The 18,503-nt window shown below is 35.6% G+C and overlaps 1 protein-coding gene across 12 annotated transcripts in view; it reads left to right on the top strand.

Moving 5' to 3' along the window:
* Positions 1-18,503, top strand: part of LOC137268898 (zinc finger protein rotund-like) — a 212,190-nt gene that overhangs the window by 128,689 nt on the left and 64,998 nt on the right. For all 12 annotated transcript variants that reach the window (XM_067803504.1, XM_067803498.1, XM_067803497.1 and 9 more), the window contains one exon: positions 3,689-3,733. In XM_067803504.1, coding sequence (XP_067659605.1) covers positions 3,689-3,733 — 45 coding nt within the window. The remainder of the gene's footprint in view (positions 1-3,688; positions 3,734-18,503) is intronic.

Raw genomic sequence — 18,503 nt, 5'->3', positions numbered from 1 at the left:
TGCTTATATTTCTCTAAGGAAAAATCTTTACAGCTTATATGCTTTTAATTTTATCTGAGCATAAAGTACACTTTAAATTCGTTTTGTCACAAAATGTTTTCTTTCAAGTGCAAAGTATTTTGATAAAAGTAAAATTTCTTCAAAAGTGAAGCATTAAAAATCTTCCACGCAATATTTATGAAAATCAAAAGCATTTGGCATTTGCAGAGCTCATATTTCTGAAAGCACACATGCTTTTATAGACTGCTTAATGCAAAATCTGTTTCTTTGTAGATTTTTTTATCAAGTTTCTTTCATGAGTTGACAATGAAAACTTCTAATATATCTCATATGTTCACTTGCAAGTTTTTGAAGTCACCATCTTCATAACTGTATGGATGTGATTTTTCCTTCTGTCAGTGTTTTTCGCAACCCAACCAAAATACGTTTTTTAACAGATCTAAAGAAATTGTTTTGGCATGGTCCTTTATTGGTTTTCTGCTATTGACCCTTTGTAGGAAACTTTGAAGTTACTTGATCATTTTCAAATTTTCCTAATTTCTGTTTTAGTGATAAAAGTAATTCCAAAGATTGTTTCATTTAAAATACCCCATTAGCTATTAACATAGGTTCTTTTTTGTAGACTAGTTGCCCAAAAGATGAATGTAATGACTTCAGTGCTAATTCTCAGTATTGATAAATGAATACTTAAACCATGGTATTCTTTCATGTCGATGGTCATCAAAGCCAAACTAATGCAATATCAAATTATACAGAATTAGCTCATACCACCTAATTATGCTTATGTTAATATGCATGTTTCTTACCTGCTTTGTGGTCTGGTTTAATTAAAAGAACTGCAGTAACATTAAACACAGTTCCAGTATGTAGTCTTCTCTAATTCAGATACCATTTATATATTATGCTGTTATCGTGTTCAACAGTATGACAAAATTAGCAAATTAATAAATTTACATATCATTAAGAATAACCCGAAACATTGAAAATGGTTTTGCAAATGTTTCATAAACTGAACCAGTATCAACTAGAGACTTCTTTCGGTTGTAAGGAAACAAAATAGAATTTGCCCCAGTGTTAAAAAGAAGCAAAACATATTTGAAAACTTCAATGTTGCATGCTTTGTGTTGGGTGGTTTAAGGTGTGGTATCAAGGTATTAAAGAGAGTGTTGTCAGTGTATTTTTTACAACTGAATTTGTCCTCACACATCTTCATTGCTGTGTTAAATCGTTATCAACTTCTTGTTGCTGTCAGTATCACAAAGTGCATTGTAAAACATATTGTTTGTGTGGTACTAGTTAATGGTATCATTGTCCTTGTCTATGTAACTCGCCATCAATACATTGTAAAGTCATAGTACATAGTAACATGATGGATTCTCTACTACTATTGAATGAGGATAGATTACACCAGGGGTATGATTTCACTCGACCATCTGTCCCATCTGTTTTGTAAGTAAATGGTAATGAATGACCAAATGTCTATCTTGGAGCTTCAGTAAAGACACTGACCTCACGTTCTTCATGAAACAACAGTAAATATAATAACTAAATATCACATCAAGTGGGATATACATGTGACTATATATGATTCATTTAACTGTAAATGAATAGTCACTGAAGATGCCTACATACTTGCATGCATGCTGGTGAATATGGATAGTGGTAATGGTGGGTAGTTTTTGGTATATAGAAAATGTGTAGAACAACTTGAGGATTTTGTCTGATGTTAATGTGTATGTATGTCGTCTTATTATGAATCCAACGTGTGTTACTGTATCTTGCAGTCATAAGACCTTAAGCACTATCCGCACGTGATTTCACATGCAATACATGTATTTAGTGTTTTACAGTTTTTAATGGATTATGGATATTTCAAGAAGAAACAGTCCAAAGATAATGATACCAACATGTGACAAAGGATTATTGTCAATATTAAAATGTAATAACAACTTGTGACAACGGATTATAGTAAATATTTACCAATATTACGAAATTGTGACAATGTATAATTGTCAATAGATCATATACATTTGAGTTAATAATGGTTCTGGAAATGTGAAACTGTTGAAGGGCTATTGGGCTTCAGCAGAAAGGACATGACATAATGGTAGTCAGTTGGCAGACATTTCCTGACATGTGAAAATGTTTTACACTGTTCATGATAAGGACCTTGATTCTTAGTAACCAGAATTTAACAGTGAAAACGTCAATCCGTCATCATTTGAATAACTTCAGTTAGATGATGAATACTTGTCATTAAGTACCTTTTTGTCCTCTGTTTCATTCCCTCTGGCAAATAATGCATCATTGGTTTCTGTACTGATATTAACCCTTACTGCACCTGCCTTTGAGGTCAGGGCTTTGCCTGATGTATTATAAATATCTAACAGATAAAATTAAAAGAAATTAGAGTCGTTTGTATACATGACATAAACAGGTTGGAAGATGATTGTGGTAAAATGTTTTTAAGTTGAAAAGGTCAATATGAGTCAAAAATATAAAAAATGGTGAAATATCAGAACAAGTAAATTTGAATGTACTTGCTGTATTACATTGTAACATATTTCTAAAACAGAAGAATATGGTACTTGTGTCATAGTAAAAGTCTTTGGTAAAAGACAGTGCACTTCGCCTTCTTACTTAATGTTTTCAGCTAAATCATCATCATATTCAAAGTATTTCACTGTTTCTTTATGATGATACCTGTTAATGTATTCATGAAGAAAATACAGTGTTTCAGTGTGTGGTAGTTGTTATGAGGAATAAATAAGATAAATTTGACTTCAATTCCTAAAGCTCACTTTGTTTTGATATGCATCATAACAAATATATTGTCTTCACCTTATAAAATAATAGTTCAGCTTGACATCAAACAGCTTTGTTCTTTGATACTGCAAATTTTCATTTCTTTATTTTATACAATAGAAACATAGCACTGTATTCCATGGATAAAATGGCTGCTCTTTGATCAAGCCTCAGTTCAGATTGCTGGATGACTTAAGATGTGGTTTTTTTTGTGCACATCACAAGTGAGATTTTCTTCAGCAGATACAAGCATGGAATCTGTTGTATATCCCTGATGGTTCTCCTGTGTAGATAATCAGGGAACATGGATTTGTGCATCCATGCAGCTGCACAGATGTACAGCGTTTAATTGAATGTGCAATCTTTCGGTGCCTGCAGATGTAGGTCACAAGATGAAAGCTTTCTCTTTTGACCTTTTACCTCAGTGGTGAATGGTTGGATGAACTTACCTTTTATCCTTCATTCTGCACAGGCAAATATTTATAAACATTTTTTGCAAAGAAAGTTGAGATGCTGATTGACTAGCTGTCGATGTAGGCACATCTTTGAAACTTAGAGGTAGATACACCCTTGTTTTAGGTCTTGTTCTGTCCATGACTTGTTAAATGTCTCCACATTTCTTCAGAAAGTGAATGCAACTAAGTACTTATGTTTAACTATTCCATGGCTTAACAGGAATAATTCAGAATTACATTTTTTCTGATCAGGAAAATGTCATGCTTTTCATTCTTCTTCTCTCTGCAGTTACATTCTATATTTCACAGTAGCAATGTTTGTTTAAATAAGGAAGAAATGAAAAATTTCTACTGGATTCAAGTATCATCTGGGTAAAACAATGATCCATGATTATTTAAAAGAAATGTCCTATTTTATATAATTTCAGATTACTACAAGTGGAAAACAAGCAACCATGCCCCTACGGACCACAGTAAGATTAATATTTTATTCATTTGCCTTGCTGTTCTGTAAACATGCTGTTTTTGAAACACACATACACATTGTGCAGGGAATACTAACTGAAAAACAGGTCAAGATGCATCACTGTCAGAGAAAATGTTATGAAATGAAGGATCCAATATCCTAGTTTCTACTAACAAAAGTGAACTGTCACTGACACCGCAGGAGGAATACAGTCCATCTTCATACAGTCCATCTTCATACAGTCCATCTTCATGGAGTCTATCTCCATACAGTCCATCTTCATACAGTCCATCTTCATACAGTCCATCTTCATACAGTCCAGTCCATCTTCATAGTCTATCTTCATACAGTCCATCTTCATACAGTCAATCTTCGTACAGTCCATCTTCATACAGTCCATTTTCATACAGTCCATCTTCATAGAGTCTATCTTCATACAGTCCATCTTCATACAGTCCATCTTCATACAGTCCAGTCCATCTTCATAGTCTATCTTCATACAGTCCATCTTCATACAGTCAATCTTCATACAGTCCATCTTCATACAGTCCATTTTCATACAGTCCATCTTCATAGAGTCTATTTTCATAGAGTCTATCTTCATACAGTTCATCTTCATAGAGTCTATCTTCATACAGTCAATCTTCATACAGTCCAGTCCATCTTCATAGTCTATCTTCATACAGTCCATCTTCATACAGTCAATCTTCATACAGTCCATTTTCATACAGTCCATTTTCATACAGTCCATCTTCATAGAGTCTATCTTCATACAGTTCATCTTCATAGAGTCTATCTTCATACAGTCAATCTTCAATCTTCATACAGTCCATCTTCATACAGTTCATCTTCATACAGTCTATCTTGATAAAGTCTATCTTGATAATGTCCATTTTCATACAGTCCATCTTCATACAGTTCATCTTCATACAGTCTATCTTGATAAAGTCCATTTTCATACAGTCCATCTTCATACAGTCCATCTTCATGCAGTCCATTTTCATACAGTCCATCTTCATACAGTCCATCTTCATGCAGTCCATCTTGATATAGTCCATTTTCATACAGTCCATCTCTGGAGTGGCCACATTGTGTGGAGAACCTGGAGCAATGACTACAAACATAATTAGAGATACCTGTCTTAAACAAACTGCTTTCTCTTGCGTATGATAAATAAATAATGAAGATTTTTTCAAGTCTTTTTCTTAATGTGAATCAGGGAGGGAATTTGGTATTTCTTAAAATTAACAAGGCAGTTCATGATGAATGGCCATGGTGGTGTGTAAAAGATTGGTTGATAATGTCTGACATCTACAACCCACCAAAATTCTTCATTTGTCATCATCATTTTCAGTGAGCCATTCATACTGTTTTAACCCATGGTAACCTTGTCTTGTCTGAATCAGCTACATGTCATAGCAGGGGGTAAATGATTGTGTTTTTAGTGGAAGAACTAATGACTGATACCATGAACACATTTCACTGACTGATGATGGGTCACAATGTACGGAGGGAACAATCTGACATAAGAATGAGTCAGGTCTGACAAGTATAGACATGGCACCAGTGGTTGTCAGAAGGAACACCTGAAATGGCAGAAACACACACTAAAACTGACACCTTTCATCATATCTCAGTTCGTAGATCAATGCTAATGATGTTTATCAGTGGACTGTCTCGTCCAGCCTTGATTAATTAGAGTTAGCTGGAATACTCCATAGTGTGGTGTAACACTAAACTCACTCAGTACTATGTTTGAGTTAAATATCACTTTGGGAAATGCACTTTCCTGTGTTTTATCAAATTTGAATAAAAAGTCTAACTTAAGTAAAATCTCAGACTTAAATTTGTGGGAGAAATTGGGTGCAGGTTTCAAGTATCCTAAGTTTGGTGAGTAGATCGCTGACTCAGGGTTCTGTAGATGTTCCATCTACATTTGCTATTCTATTCAGTGCTAATGTACAGATTTGGTATCAGATAGGTACAAAATGGTAATATTTAGATCCTTCCATCAATATGTCATGTTGATTTCCACAGATGACTTCAAAACAGTATGATTGGACCAAAATAGTTTAAAAGAAAATTAAAACATTTTGTCACTACACAGATCACAATGGGCAATACTGAATATCAGTTAAAACGTGCTCCAGAAAGAGACCCTAGCAGCAGTATTGCCACTTCCTTCTGCCAGCTTAGACCATGTCTTGTAGCAGAAGTTATTTAGTCTCTTTTTGATATAAGATGAATTTTCAGTATATTTCTAAAAAATATCTGGCTAAAACCTCTTGTTAGAAAGAGACTGCGAAAATACCCTGATTTCCATGTGGACATTTTCACGAAAAAATATAGTTAAAATTGTTTCTGGATAATTATTACACAAGTGCATGATTATTATAGTGATACTGACTTATTAACAAGCTGCATGTAATCAGCTCTAGTTATAATTCCTTAACAGTTCCTTACTGAATGTTTGTCTAACTAAAATAGCAGCAATTTAGAATAATGAGTTAAAGATATTAGGGCAATGAATATAATCTGCAATCTTACCTCCAAAGCATATTAAGTTCATATGTTAAATACTTTGATGATGTTTGTGCTCATGGTGCAGAAGAAGACATGGTAAAGCATAAAGAAAATGTATTAAAGAATTCATGAATCAAAATTAATGTGTGGAATTAAAAAGTTCAAGGTTAAGGGTGAATTTGCAAGGAAAGAATTTTCTTCTTAATCTGGTGAACTTGGGCTGGTGCATACATCACATTGATGGATGGAGAGACACCAGGCCAGTCTCATCAGTGAAAGGAGGTCCTCCAGTACAACTGTACAGTACAACTCTACACACACAGCACTGAACAGAAGCTCAATCAGACTTGTTTTCTGCTTAACATTTGTGTTAGTTACTTACTACTGTATAGCAATGGTCAGTAAATAGTTGAATCAGGGACAGACAAACCAGTGATTATTATGCGGACAATGACGTTGGATGCTAGTCTGTCTTACAGTCATGAACCAAACAATCCTTCATCCAGCCTGCTATTTCTGCAAAAGTCCAAAATGAAGCAAGTCTAGATTCTGCAGTTTCACTAGTACTACTTTCCAGTATAAATGGAGCTATTTGTTCTATCATTTCATGGTCAAGTAGTTAGTCTAATAGAGTTGATGACAGTCAACCATATCACTGAGTCAGGCAGCAGTGGGGGAGCCAAGTGGTTAAAGTGTTCACTCATTACGCTGAAGACCCTGGTTTGATTCATGAAATGAAAACAATGTGTGAAGCTCATTTCTGGTGCTCCCCCTTCCACACACACACTGGTGATATTGCTGGAATATCTAAAAGTGGTGTAAAACTAAACACACTAGTTACTCACTGAGTCATGCCAACCAATCCCTTTAATCACCTCTGATGACTTAGGAATAGGTTTATGGGAATATATCTGATGAGCTGGAAGAAATGTGTTTTTGATTGCGTGATCATCTCAGTGTGCCCCACTATTGTAGCTTGATGTCATATCAATACAAAATGATGACAAAAGGAAACTCTTTTTTTCTATCCTTTTGAGCGTGTTACTAATTTCTATACATCAAATTGAATTAATAATGACAACACTGTCAACCATTTACCATAACTTCATACAGGAATGTAAAAGTTGTAGTAATCAGATATGTTTTTTTTTTCTATTTACTGGTGTTAGAATTCTAGAACACAGCTAATGAAAATTTCCAAATAGTTTTGAAAATAATAAAAATTGAATAAGTAATTATGAAATATGATAGAAAAGTGTTTTTAGGATTAAATTTCATCAGAATAATGAGTTTCCTCAGAGAAATACAGATTTGTCTGTAAATGATAACACTGTTTTTTAATTACTGAACAGAAATTGCATTAAACCAGTAGTTAACAGATGTGAATGAGTAAGGTCGTCTTGTTCGATATTGTTCGATGAATAAGCTGTGATCCATACCTTCCTTGTTGCTGCTGCATGGTCACCGTCTCCCACTATGCATTGTACATCTGTTACAAAACAAATACTGCTTTTTGATGTAACAGCTTTTGAACAATGCTTCAAACTGATCGTATACCGACATTATTAGGCTCCAGTGAAACTCAACATGTTTTTTCATCTTGATCTTAAAATTTCAAAAATTGTTCCTTCTGGGTAGATATTAGTTTAGTCACAGATTTGAATAATATCTGATTAAAATCTGTGCCCAGTCTGCATATTATGTGTCCCTCACCCTTAGTTGTGCCCACTCTACAGATCATGTGTCCCTTTCACTTAGTTGTGCCCACTCTACAGATCATGTGTCCCTTTCACTTAGTTGTGCCCACTCTACAGATCATGTGTCCCTTACACTTAGTTGTGCCCACTCTACAGATCATGTGTCCCTCACACTTAGTTGTGCCCACTCTACAGATCATGTGTCCCTCACACTTAGTTGTGCCCACTCTACAGATCATGTGTCCCTTACACTTAGTTGTGCCCATTCTACAGATCATGTGTCCCTTACACTTAGTTGTGCCCACTCTACAGATCATGTGACCCTTACACTTAGTTGTGCCCACTCTACAGATCATGTGTCCCTCACACTTAGTTGTGCCCACTCTACAGATCATGTGTCCCTTACACTTAGTTGTGCCCACTCTACAGATCATGTGTCCCTCACACTTAGCTGTGCCCATTCTACAGATCATGTGTCCCTTACACTTAGTTGTGCCCACTCTACAGATCATGTGTCCCTTACACTTAGTTGTGCCCACTTTACAGATCATGTGTACCTCACATTTAGTTATGCCAATTCTACAGACCATGTGTCCCTCACACTTAACTGTGCTCACTCTACAGATCATGTATCCCTTTCACTTAGTTGTGCCCACTCCACAGATCATGTGTCCCTTACACTTAGTTGTGCCCACTCTACAAATCATGTGTCCCTTACACTTAGTTGTGTCCACTTTACAGATCATGTGTCCCTCACATTTAGTTGTGCCCATTCTACAGACCATGTGTCCCTCACACTTAACTGTGCTCACTCTACAGATCATGTATCCCTTTCACTTAGTTGTGCCCACTCCACAGATCATGTGTCCCTTACACTAATTGTGCCCACTCTACAGACCATGTGTCCCTCACACTTAACTGTGCTCACTCTACAGATCATGTATCCCTTTCACTTAGTTGTGCCCACTCCACAGATCATGTGTCCCTTACACTAATTGTGCCCACTCTACAGATCATGTGTCCCTTACACTAATTGTGCCCACTCTACAGATCATGTGTCCCTCACATATAGCTGTGCCCACTCTGCTTTTCATTGGTCAGTGGTTCTTCTGAAAGTGATTGATTAGATGCAAACCTCTGTTCCTTGTTTTTCCTGTATATCTACAACTCACGAACTCACTCTGTTGAAGTAGAACCATTAGAATATTTTGTAACAAGTGACATGTAATTTTCATTTGGTTAAATCGCCAAACTAGTCACTTGTTAATTCATGGCTGAGAACAAATTTGACACTTATTTGAAAGAATCAGTAGATTTAGACATAAAACTTTCTCTTTATGTGAACCATAATACTTCAGATATACTGCAGCTTCCATATGTGATAAATCTCTTGTCAGAAACATCTGAGTGTAAATGACATGTTCAATGGTTAGATGTTCATATTCTTCTTGATTGTGATGTTTATGTAATCCTTAGTTAGCAGAGCACACAGACTTGATCCATCATGTTTACTATTTGCCAGTTTCATACTCCTTGTTCTTCAATTTCAATTCAGAGTACAAAGTGTTCTGAGCTGATCATGTTCTTATATGCTCCAGGAGATATGTTCATTAATCATTTATTGTGTCTGTGGGATGGTAAAAATGGGATTCGCTCTTTCAAACTGCTATTGACTTACACATCATGCTGTCTGACTGGAGTGAAATACGTAGATACAGCCACCCGGTATGCACCAAAGGAACTTCTAGGCAGTTCAGTGAAAACAGTCTGTATTTAGGCCTGCCCAGTCACATGTGTTGCTATAAGGGTTTCTACTGAGTGAGGGAGTTTAGTTTAGTTTATTCCAGCAATATCACGTAGGAAACACCAGATGTGGCATGCTTTTGGTTGGTCTTCAGGAACAGGTTGTCTGGAGAGTAGATTAATCGTATCTGGTGATCAGCCTCACTAACATGTTGAGGTATGTCACTGTATCCTGGTTGCACATTCATGCTCATCATGTCAATCTCTGGATTGTTGGCTCCATATTTGATTATTAACAGACCACTGCCATGTTGATGGAATGTTGCTGAGTGATGTGTTAAATAGTATGCAGAAAACAAAAACTTATTTTACTTTAAAAAATAATGAAAAGAATTATCCAAATTGAAATGGAAATACCAGAAAGGCTTAACAAACCTACTTTCAACTGAACACAAAATATGGTGTAATTTTACAGCAGTTCAACAATGAAACAAGAACAAATAGTGACTGTAGTCAGACCTAAGAGATGAAAATGTGTAAATATTTACATTTATCAACATCAAGAAGAGAAATATCCTGACAAGTTGTATTCCGTAGTACAGTGTGACACTGCAGCAGTTATACAGCAGGTATCACAATCCTTACAGTATTATCAGATGATGTTGATTTGTTTTTCTCTCAAACTGTTTATAGATATAGCAAAATTAATCATTAGAATTTACTTTGTTGTAAACCACAGACCGAAGACTGTACCTTGGTTTATAAAGATTTTTACATGTGGTTTAGGTGTTTTTCATTGTTTACAAGTCATTGATTTTTCACTTGACTTCCACAGAATATAGCCCTTTGTCATACTTCGCTTACTAGTGTACCCTTTTGTTTGTAAAAGCTTTTGTTTGTCATGCACAGCTTGGAATGGTAATGTTCAGAAAAAAAACATGATGTTTTAATGCTACATTCAACATAACAAGTCAGATTTTATTATTTATTGAAAGAAATAATTGAAACATTTGAATTTTTCGGAACTAAAGGTTTTTAATTATTTGATAATAACAAGGCTATCAGTGTAAGGCTATAGGTGAGTGAACATGTAATACTGGCATGGGTGAGGGTGAGGGGGAAGCTTGTTTACTAAATATAAACTAGATATTTTTAAAATTAAAACTTTTACAAATCTGATATTTTTATAAGAAAATGTATTTTTGTGCCAGACATTTTGTCTTCAACAGTCTGGGTATTGTTCATGTATTTCTGTCAACTAATGCTTAGTACCTGAATATATATAATTTTGATAGTAACAAATAAACACATTTAAATTGAGAAAAACGTCCCAGTGAGGTGGAAGTTTCTGGACTTGCTTCATTTAGGGCTCTAAGGGAGGGCTAGGCAGCAGGGTAAATAATGAGGGACTAATATGTTTGGACAGATTTTGTTCAGTATAATCTCAGTCCACTAGTCAGTTGCCAAGAAGTAGTGTGAAAGTTACAGATGGTAGAAAGGCTGTACCAAGTGATAACATACAACAAACATATGCCTAGAGCACAAGAGTTAAATTTAAATTCAGGAGGTGTCTTGTTTAAAATCTAGAGTGAGGTGTTATGCTGAAGAATGTTACTGGACTGTCTCTACTATCAAATTTATTGAGTGATATATTGAGAAACACTGAGTGATGCATTGTCATGTTGATGCAATTTGTTGAAGCTGACTTCAACATGCCCCAGCTGCATGGCCCTTGAACAGGCGATGCTCGCCCTTTTTGTTCTGTCAGCTGCTTCCGAGGTTTAATTTAAGATACAGCAGAAGGATTTCTTTACATGATGTTCCTTATGCCTCTGTTTTAGGATTATATCTGACCAAAATGTTGCTCTGTCTTAGGATTATATCTGACCAAAATGTTGCTCTGTCTTAGGATTATATCTGACCAAAATGTTGCTCTGTCTTAGGATCATATCTGAACAAAACAGTTCTAAAATATTGTGAAAGGTATGGATTTGAAACAAATATTTCAGAATGATTTTGATGCCATGTCAGTTTAACACTGCAGTTGTAGATTAATTGAGTTTTGATTAAAATCAATAAAAATTACCTGGTTAACTGATTTCATTTTGAGGATAAGAAGAAGGGTTTTTATCTATATACAAATCATAGGTTAGATTGAGCGGATGGTATACAGCATTGTGCATTACACTGTGGTTAATCCTGTAAAATGTGAAGTTAGTGGAAAATTTGTGAAATCTTGTAGTCATTTAAAACTGTAACTTTTACATTAATATGTATTGCAGTTAGTGTCCAGATGGGGAAAAAGTATGAAACTTGAAATTTAGAATCACTTTTGATTTCACTATCAACTATATGAGATGTAACATTTTTATAACGATCATGATGATAGCAATCTAACTTATGAAAACAGTGAGAGTAATGTAGTGCTTCCCAGAAGGATGCTGTTCAGATGACACACACACAAGATGTAAGTTTCCAGTATAACATGCTTATACAGATAATGCTCATGGATATAGTCAGGATATTTCTAGTCATGAAGGTGACAGAAGTTGAGGTCTCCTTGCTAACATTTACTATCTTTAACTTTGTTCGGTATAACTTTTCATTTTTGTTCAGATGGTCAATATTGCTATTAACATTATAAAATGAAAATGATCTTTTGACTCTTAATGGAACACCCAAAGGGTGTAATGTCATGTTGGAATTTGATAAATTGATTTGTTCACTATGGATACAGCTACTATGTAGGTCATAATCAGTTTTTTATCTTCCTCATGTTCTCAATATATTTGTTCATGTCTGTGGTAATTGTTCCCCTCCATTGCTCATTGTCTTCTGAAATTGTTTCTTTTCTCTGTCCTGAGTGTGTTCTTCCTTTCTTGTGATGAATCCAAACCTCAGAATATGAGGTAGTTTGATTTCAACAAAGATGGTCAGGCTTTGAAATCTTTTGTTACTAAACATTTGCCCAGAGGACTACAAAACTCAGACGCAGTCCTCAAAATATAAGCAACTGTACTGAATCAAACCTAGCAGGGCTTATAAATCCTTTTACTTTTGTTAGAGACTAGTCCATATGACTACAACACTAAGGACTGATGAAATGACCCACCCTTAAAATATTAGGCTATATTATTGGATCAAACTTAGTTGTATTATAGCTATATTTCATATAAGAGACTAGTCCTATTTAAAACTATATTTCACATACGAGACTAGTCGAGTTTAAAGCTATATTTCATGTAAGATGCTAGTCCTATTTAAAACTATATTTCTTATAAGAGACTAGTCCTATTTAAAACTATATTTCTTATAAGAAACTAGTCCAGACGACTAAAAACAGAGGACAAGTGAAATCAGGATATCATTAGACTTCACAGTTTGTAGCTGGTTGAAACAGGCCAAAAGTGGTTGTCACTGGCCAAAACCATTCACAGTGTCTAGAATGTTTACATTTTTGTTCACTTTTGTTTTGCAACAAAACTTGAAATGTGGAAAATCAGTGCAAAATGATGCCATCAGATTCTACTAATTGTTAAAGAATAGCATCTGTGGACTTCCTCTGGCCCTCACTGTTGTGCAGTGATTTTGTAAACTAGCATAAATTTGGAAGTGCAAATACTTTACATCTTGGATTCTGAATACTTTACATGCATCCATGCCCTGGACATCTTGGATTCTGAATACTTTACATGCATCCATGCCCTGGACATCTTGGATTCTGAATACTTTACATGCATCCATGCCCTGGACATCTTGGATTCTGAATACTTTACATGCATCCATGCCCTGGACATCTTGGATTCTGAATACTTTACATGCATCCATGCCCTGGACATCTTGGATTCTGAATACTTTACATGCATTATTGCACTGAACATCTTGGATTCTGAATACTTTACATGCATCCATGCCCTGGACATCTTGGATTCTGAATACTTTACATGCATCCATGCCCAGGACATCTTGGATTCTGAATACTTTACATGCATTATTGCACTGAACATCTTGGATTCTGAATACTTTACATGCATCCATGCCCTGGACATCTTGGATTCTGAATACTTTACATGCATCCATGCCCAGGACATCTTGGATTCTGAATACTTTACATGCATTATTGCACTGAACATCTTGGATTCTGAATACTTTACATGCATCCGTGCCCTGGACATCTTGGATTCTGAATACTTTACATGCATCCATGCCCTGGACATCTTGGATTCTGAATACTTTACATGCATCCATGCCCAGGACATCTTGGATTCTGAATACTTTACATGCATCCATGCCCTGGACATCTTGGATTCTGAATACTTTACATGCATTATTGCACTGAACATCTTGGATTCTGAATACTTTACATGCATCCATGCCCTGGACATCTTGGATTCTGAATACTTTACATGCATCCATGCCCAGGACATCTTGGATTCTGAATACTTTACATGCATCCATGCCCTGGACATCTTGGATTCTGAATACTTTACATGCATCCATGCCCAGGACATCTTGGATTCTGAATACTTTACATGCATCCATGCCCTGGACATCTTGGATTCTGAATACTTTACATGCATCCATGCCCTGGACATCTTGGATTCTGAATACTTTACATGCATCCATGCCCAGGACATCTTGGATTCTGAATACTTTACATGCATCCATGCCCTGGACATCTTGGATTCTGAATACTTTACATGCATTATTGCACTGAACATCTTGGATTCTGAATACTTTACATGCATCCATGCCCAGGACATCTTGGATTCTGAATACTTTACATGCATTATTGCACTGAACATCTTGGATTCTGAATACTTTACATGCATCCATGCCCTGGACATCTTGGATTCTGAATACTTTACATGCATCCATGCCCAGGACATCTTGGATTCTGAATACTTTACATGCATCCATGCCCAGGACATCTTGGATTCTGAATACTTTACATGCATTATTGCACTGAACATCTTGGATTCTGAATACTTTACATGCATCCATGCCCTGGACATCTTGGATTCTGAATACTTTACATGCATCCATGCCCAGGACATCTTGGATTCTGAATACTTTACATGCATTATTGCACTGAACATCTTGGATTCTGAATACTTTACATGCATCCATGCCCTGGACATCTTGGATTCTGAATACTTTACATGCATCCATGCCCTGGACATCTTGGATTCTGAATACTTTACATGCATCCATGCCCTGGACATCTTGGATTCTGAATACTTTACATGCATCCATGCCCAGAACATCTTGGATTCTGAATACTTTACATGCATCCATGCCCAGGACATCTTGGATTCTGAATACTTTACATGCATCCATGCCCAGGACATCTTGGATTCTGAATACTTTACATGCATTATTGCACTGAACATCTTGGATTCTGAATACTTTACATGCATCCATGCCCTGGACATCTTGGATTCTGAATACTTTACATGCATCCATGCCCTGGACATCTTGGATTCTGAATACTTTACATGCATCCATGCCCTGGACATCTTGGATTCTGAATACTTTACATGCATCCATGCCCTGGACATCTTGGATTCTGAATACTTTACATGCATCCATGCCCTGGACATCTTGGATTTTGAATACTTTACATGCATTATTGCACTGAACATCTTGGATTCTGAATACTTTACATGCATTATTGCACTGAACATCTTGGATTCTGAATACTTTACATGCATTATTGCACTGAACATCTTGGATTCTGAATACTTTACATGCATCCATGCCCTGGACATCTTGGATTCTGAATACTTTACATGCATCCATGCCCAGGACATCTTGGATTCTGAATACTTTACATGCATCCATGCCCTGGACATCTTGGATTCTGAATACTTTACATGCATCCATGCCCTGGACATCTTGGATTCTGAATACTTTACATGCATCCATGCCCAGGACATCTTGGATTCTGAATACTTTACATGCATCCATGCCCTGGACATCTTGGATTCTGAATACTTTACATGCATCCATGCCCTGGACATCTTGGATTCTGAATACTTTACATGCATCCATGCCCTGGACATCTTGGATTCTGAATACTTTACATGCATCCATGCCCTGGACATCTTGGATTCTGAATACTTTACATGCATCCATGCCCTGGACATCTTGGATTCTGAATACTTTACATGCATCCATGCCCTGGACATCTTGGATTCTGAATACTTTACATGCATCCATGCCCTGGACATCTTGGATTTTGAATACTTTACATGCATTATTGCACTGAACATCTTGGATTCTGAATACTTTACATGCATTATTGCACTGAACATCTTGGATTCTGAATACTTTACATGCATCCATGCCCTGGACATCTTGGATTCTGAATACTTTACATGCATCATTGCACTGAACTTCTACCAGTTACTTTGAGTTAATAAAGATGTTTAAAAATGATATTTGAATACACTTCTGCACAAGTGTCATAATTAATAGACAATGACATTTACAGATGTTAAATGCTAAAATGTTGAGCTGAAACAGTTCATTTTACATATGAAAGGGTACATACCTACTGGCAAACACTTTATGGTCATAATGTCATGAAAGAATTAACTTACAGTCTTTGAACTCACTCTTATGCAGCGCAAGTAAATCTTAAAAATGAAAGATATGATTATATTAGCTTTAAACCTCACACTTGAGAAAATTATTTCTTTAAGATTTTATTCTAAAAAAATAATAATGTTATTATGTTTCTCTTTACATTATCTCATGACATTAAGATTGAAATGGCCTCTTAGCATCTGATTTAGATACCTGTAATCATGAATTGAGATCTGTGGAATCATTAGTCTGAATACCATTAAGATTGGGTTAACACTTCAATATAGTGCTTCTCAAAAGGTAAAATGTTATGAACTGAGAAAATACATTTTTAACTCTTGAACAGACATGTGACGCGTGCCACTGATGCCTTCAAGTATTGGCAGATGATGCAGGTTTTGCTGTGAGGGTGCTTGTGATGATCATATATTCTGCATGGCAGCATTTGCTGCACATCTGTTCTAGTAAGAAGTGTTATATATATATATAAAACATTTGCTTTTCTTTATTGATGGAAAAGTGAAGACATATGGAAGCATTTTATCAAAATCAGGTTTCAGATTTCTCACTTAATCTATGATCTTTGCTGGATACTACATTCTTGCCATTGATAGGGTTCATGATTCTATCGTAATTAGGAAATTTATACTGTTGACGATCTGGATGCAGAGAATCCCCAAGCACAAACAATTCTACTGCTCTACTTTTTAAATGCTTTCAAAATGAAGTATTAGGTTCATCATGGCTGTTTTCCTTGTTAAATGAGTTAAAGCACTTTTAGAATAAATTTTCATTCATTTTGAGTAAGAAACTAACTCTTTCAACATGGGAACATTGTGGAATGCTGCATGCCTCTAAGAATGATTCATGACTTTAAGGAAAGCCAAGCAACACTTGATCCACATGCTTTTCAGGTCACTGTGACCTAGGAGCTGTATCCTGCCTGTCCTCGTTATAGAGTGGCAAACTTGTATATGATCTGCAACATTCCAGTAAACATTGGACTCCATCCTGGATCAAACATTGTTGCTATTTGTATATGAAAGTTTCTCATATTGTCAATATATGTTCATTACCCTATCCTCAAGCTCGATATAGTGAGGGGAATGATGGTATAGTGAGGATACATGGTGGAATGTGGCCTTGATAGTCAAGCTTGAAATTTAAAGGTACAATTATTATCGATTTGTTTTTTGTTTGAAAAATTTGTAAAACTGTAGGAGAAGAAAATTTAACAGAGACTTGGTTTTACTCTGATATTTTACTGCAAAGCTGCCAATATGCAATTTTTTATTGTGTGTCTTCAAAAATGAAATAATAATATGGCTAAGCTGAAGTTGTAATGGTCTTTATGTTTGTTTGGAACACTGACTAAAAATAAGTTGTGATTCGAATGAGATTATTGATTATTCTGTATCTACTTATGATGTGAAACTTATGGCATAAAATGCAATTGTATATGGAAATTATACAAGCAGTTTACCTTTAGGAAACAAACCTGGAAATAATGTTTGAAAATTAGTTGGAAAGTGTTGTAAACATTGTTATAACAAACTGTTATGGATGTAGCACACTCCAAATGTTAATAACAAACTCTGAACAGGTCTATAACAGACTCTATGGTGCCATCAACAATGCCTTGTTATGGCGTTCATTGTCTGGAATGCAGAATAAGTGCTATGTAGAGCCTGACCCTATATATCAGACGATCACTACCATGACTACTTCCATTACAGCCAAGTACTAGTAACTAGTGATTTCCAAGTTATATTGATATTAAACTATTAATCTCTATCCATTAATTTGTTACTAAAACTATTAATCTCTATCCATTAATTTGTTACGAAAATGTATTATTTATATGAACTATATTATGTTAAGCAGTAAGGCAATATTACAACAGAAATAGATTGTTAAACAAATTATATGTTTAAATGTGTATATTTGACCAGGTTTTTCTTGATATCTTTTAACACAAAACTTGAATTATGACCATAAAGGATTTTTAACTTTGCAGGTAAGCGAAGGTTTCTATTGTCCATTATTCTATTGTCCAGTCCACATTGTGGGTCTTGTTGTCCCCTTAATTCACTTCCATGGTACAAACGATTTCTGCATATTTCATCCCAAGCCCATATTGTAATCAATAACAAACAAATTAATATCCTTTCATCAAAAGCTTAATGTGGGTCTGATAATAAAAGCGTGTAAAGCTAACACAAC

Source organism: Haliotis asinina, chromosome 16 (genome assembly GCF_037392515.1).
Source record: "Haliotis asinina isolate JCU_RB_2024 chromosome 16, JCU_Hal_asi_v2, whole genome shotgun sequence".
Taxonomy (NCBI): Eukaryota; Metazoa; Mollusca; class Gastropoda; order Lepetellida; family Haliotidae; genus Haliotis; species Haliotis asinina.
This window is presented reverse-complemented; position numbering and strand designations above follow the sequence as displayed.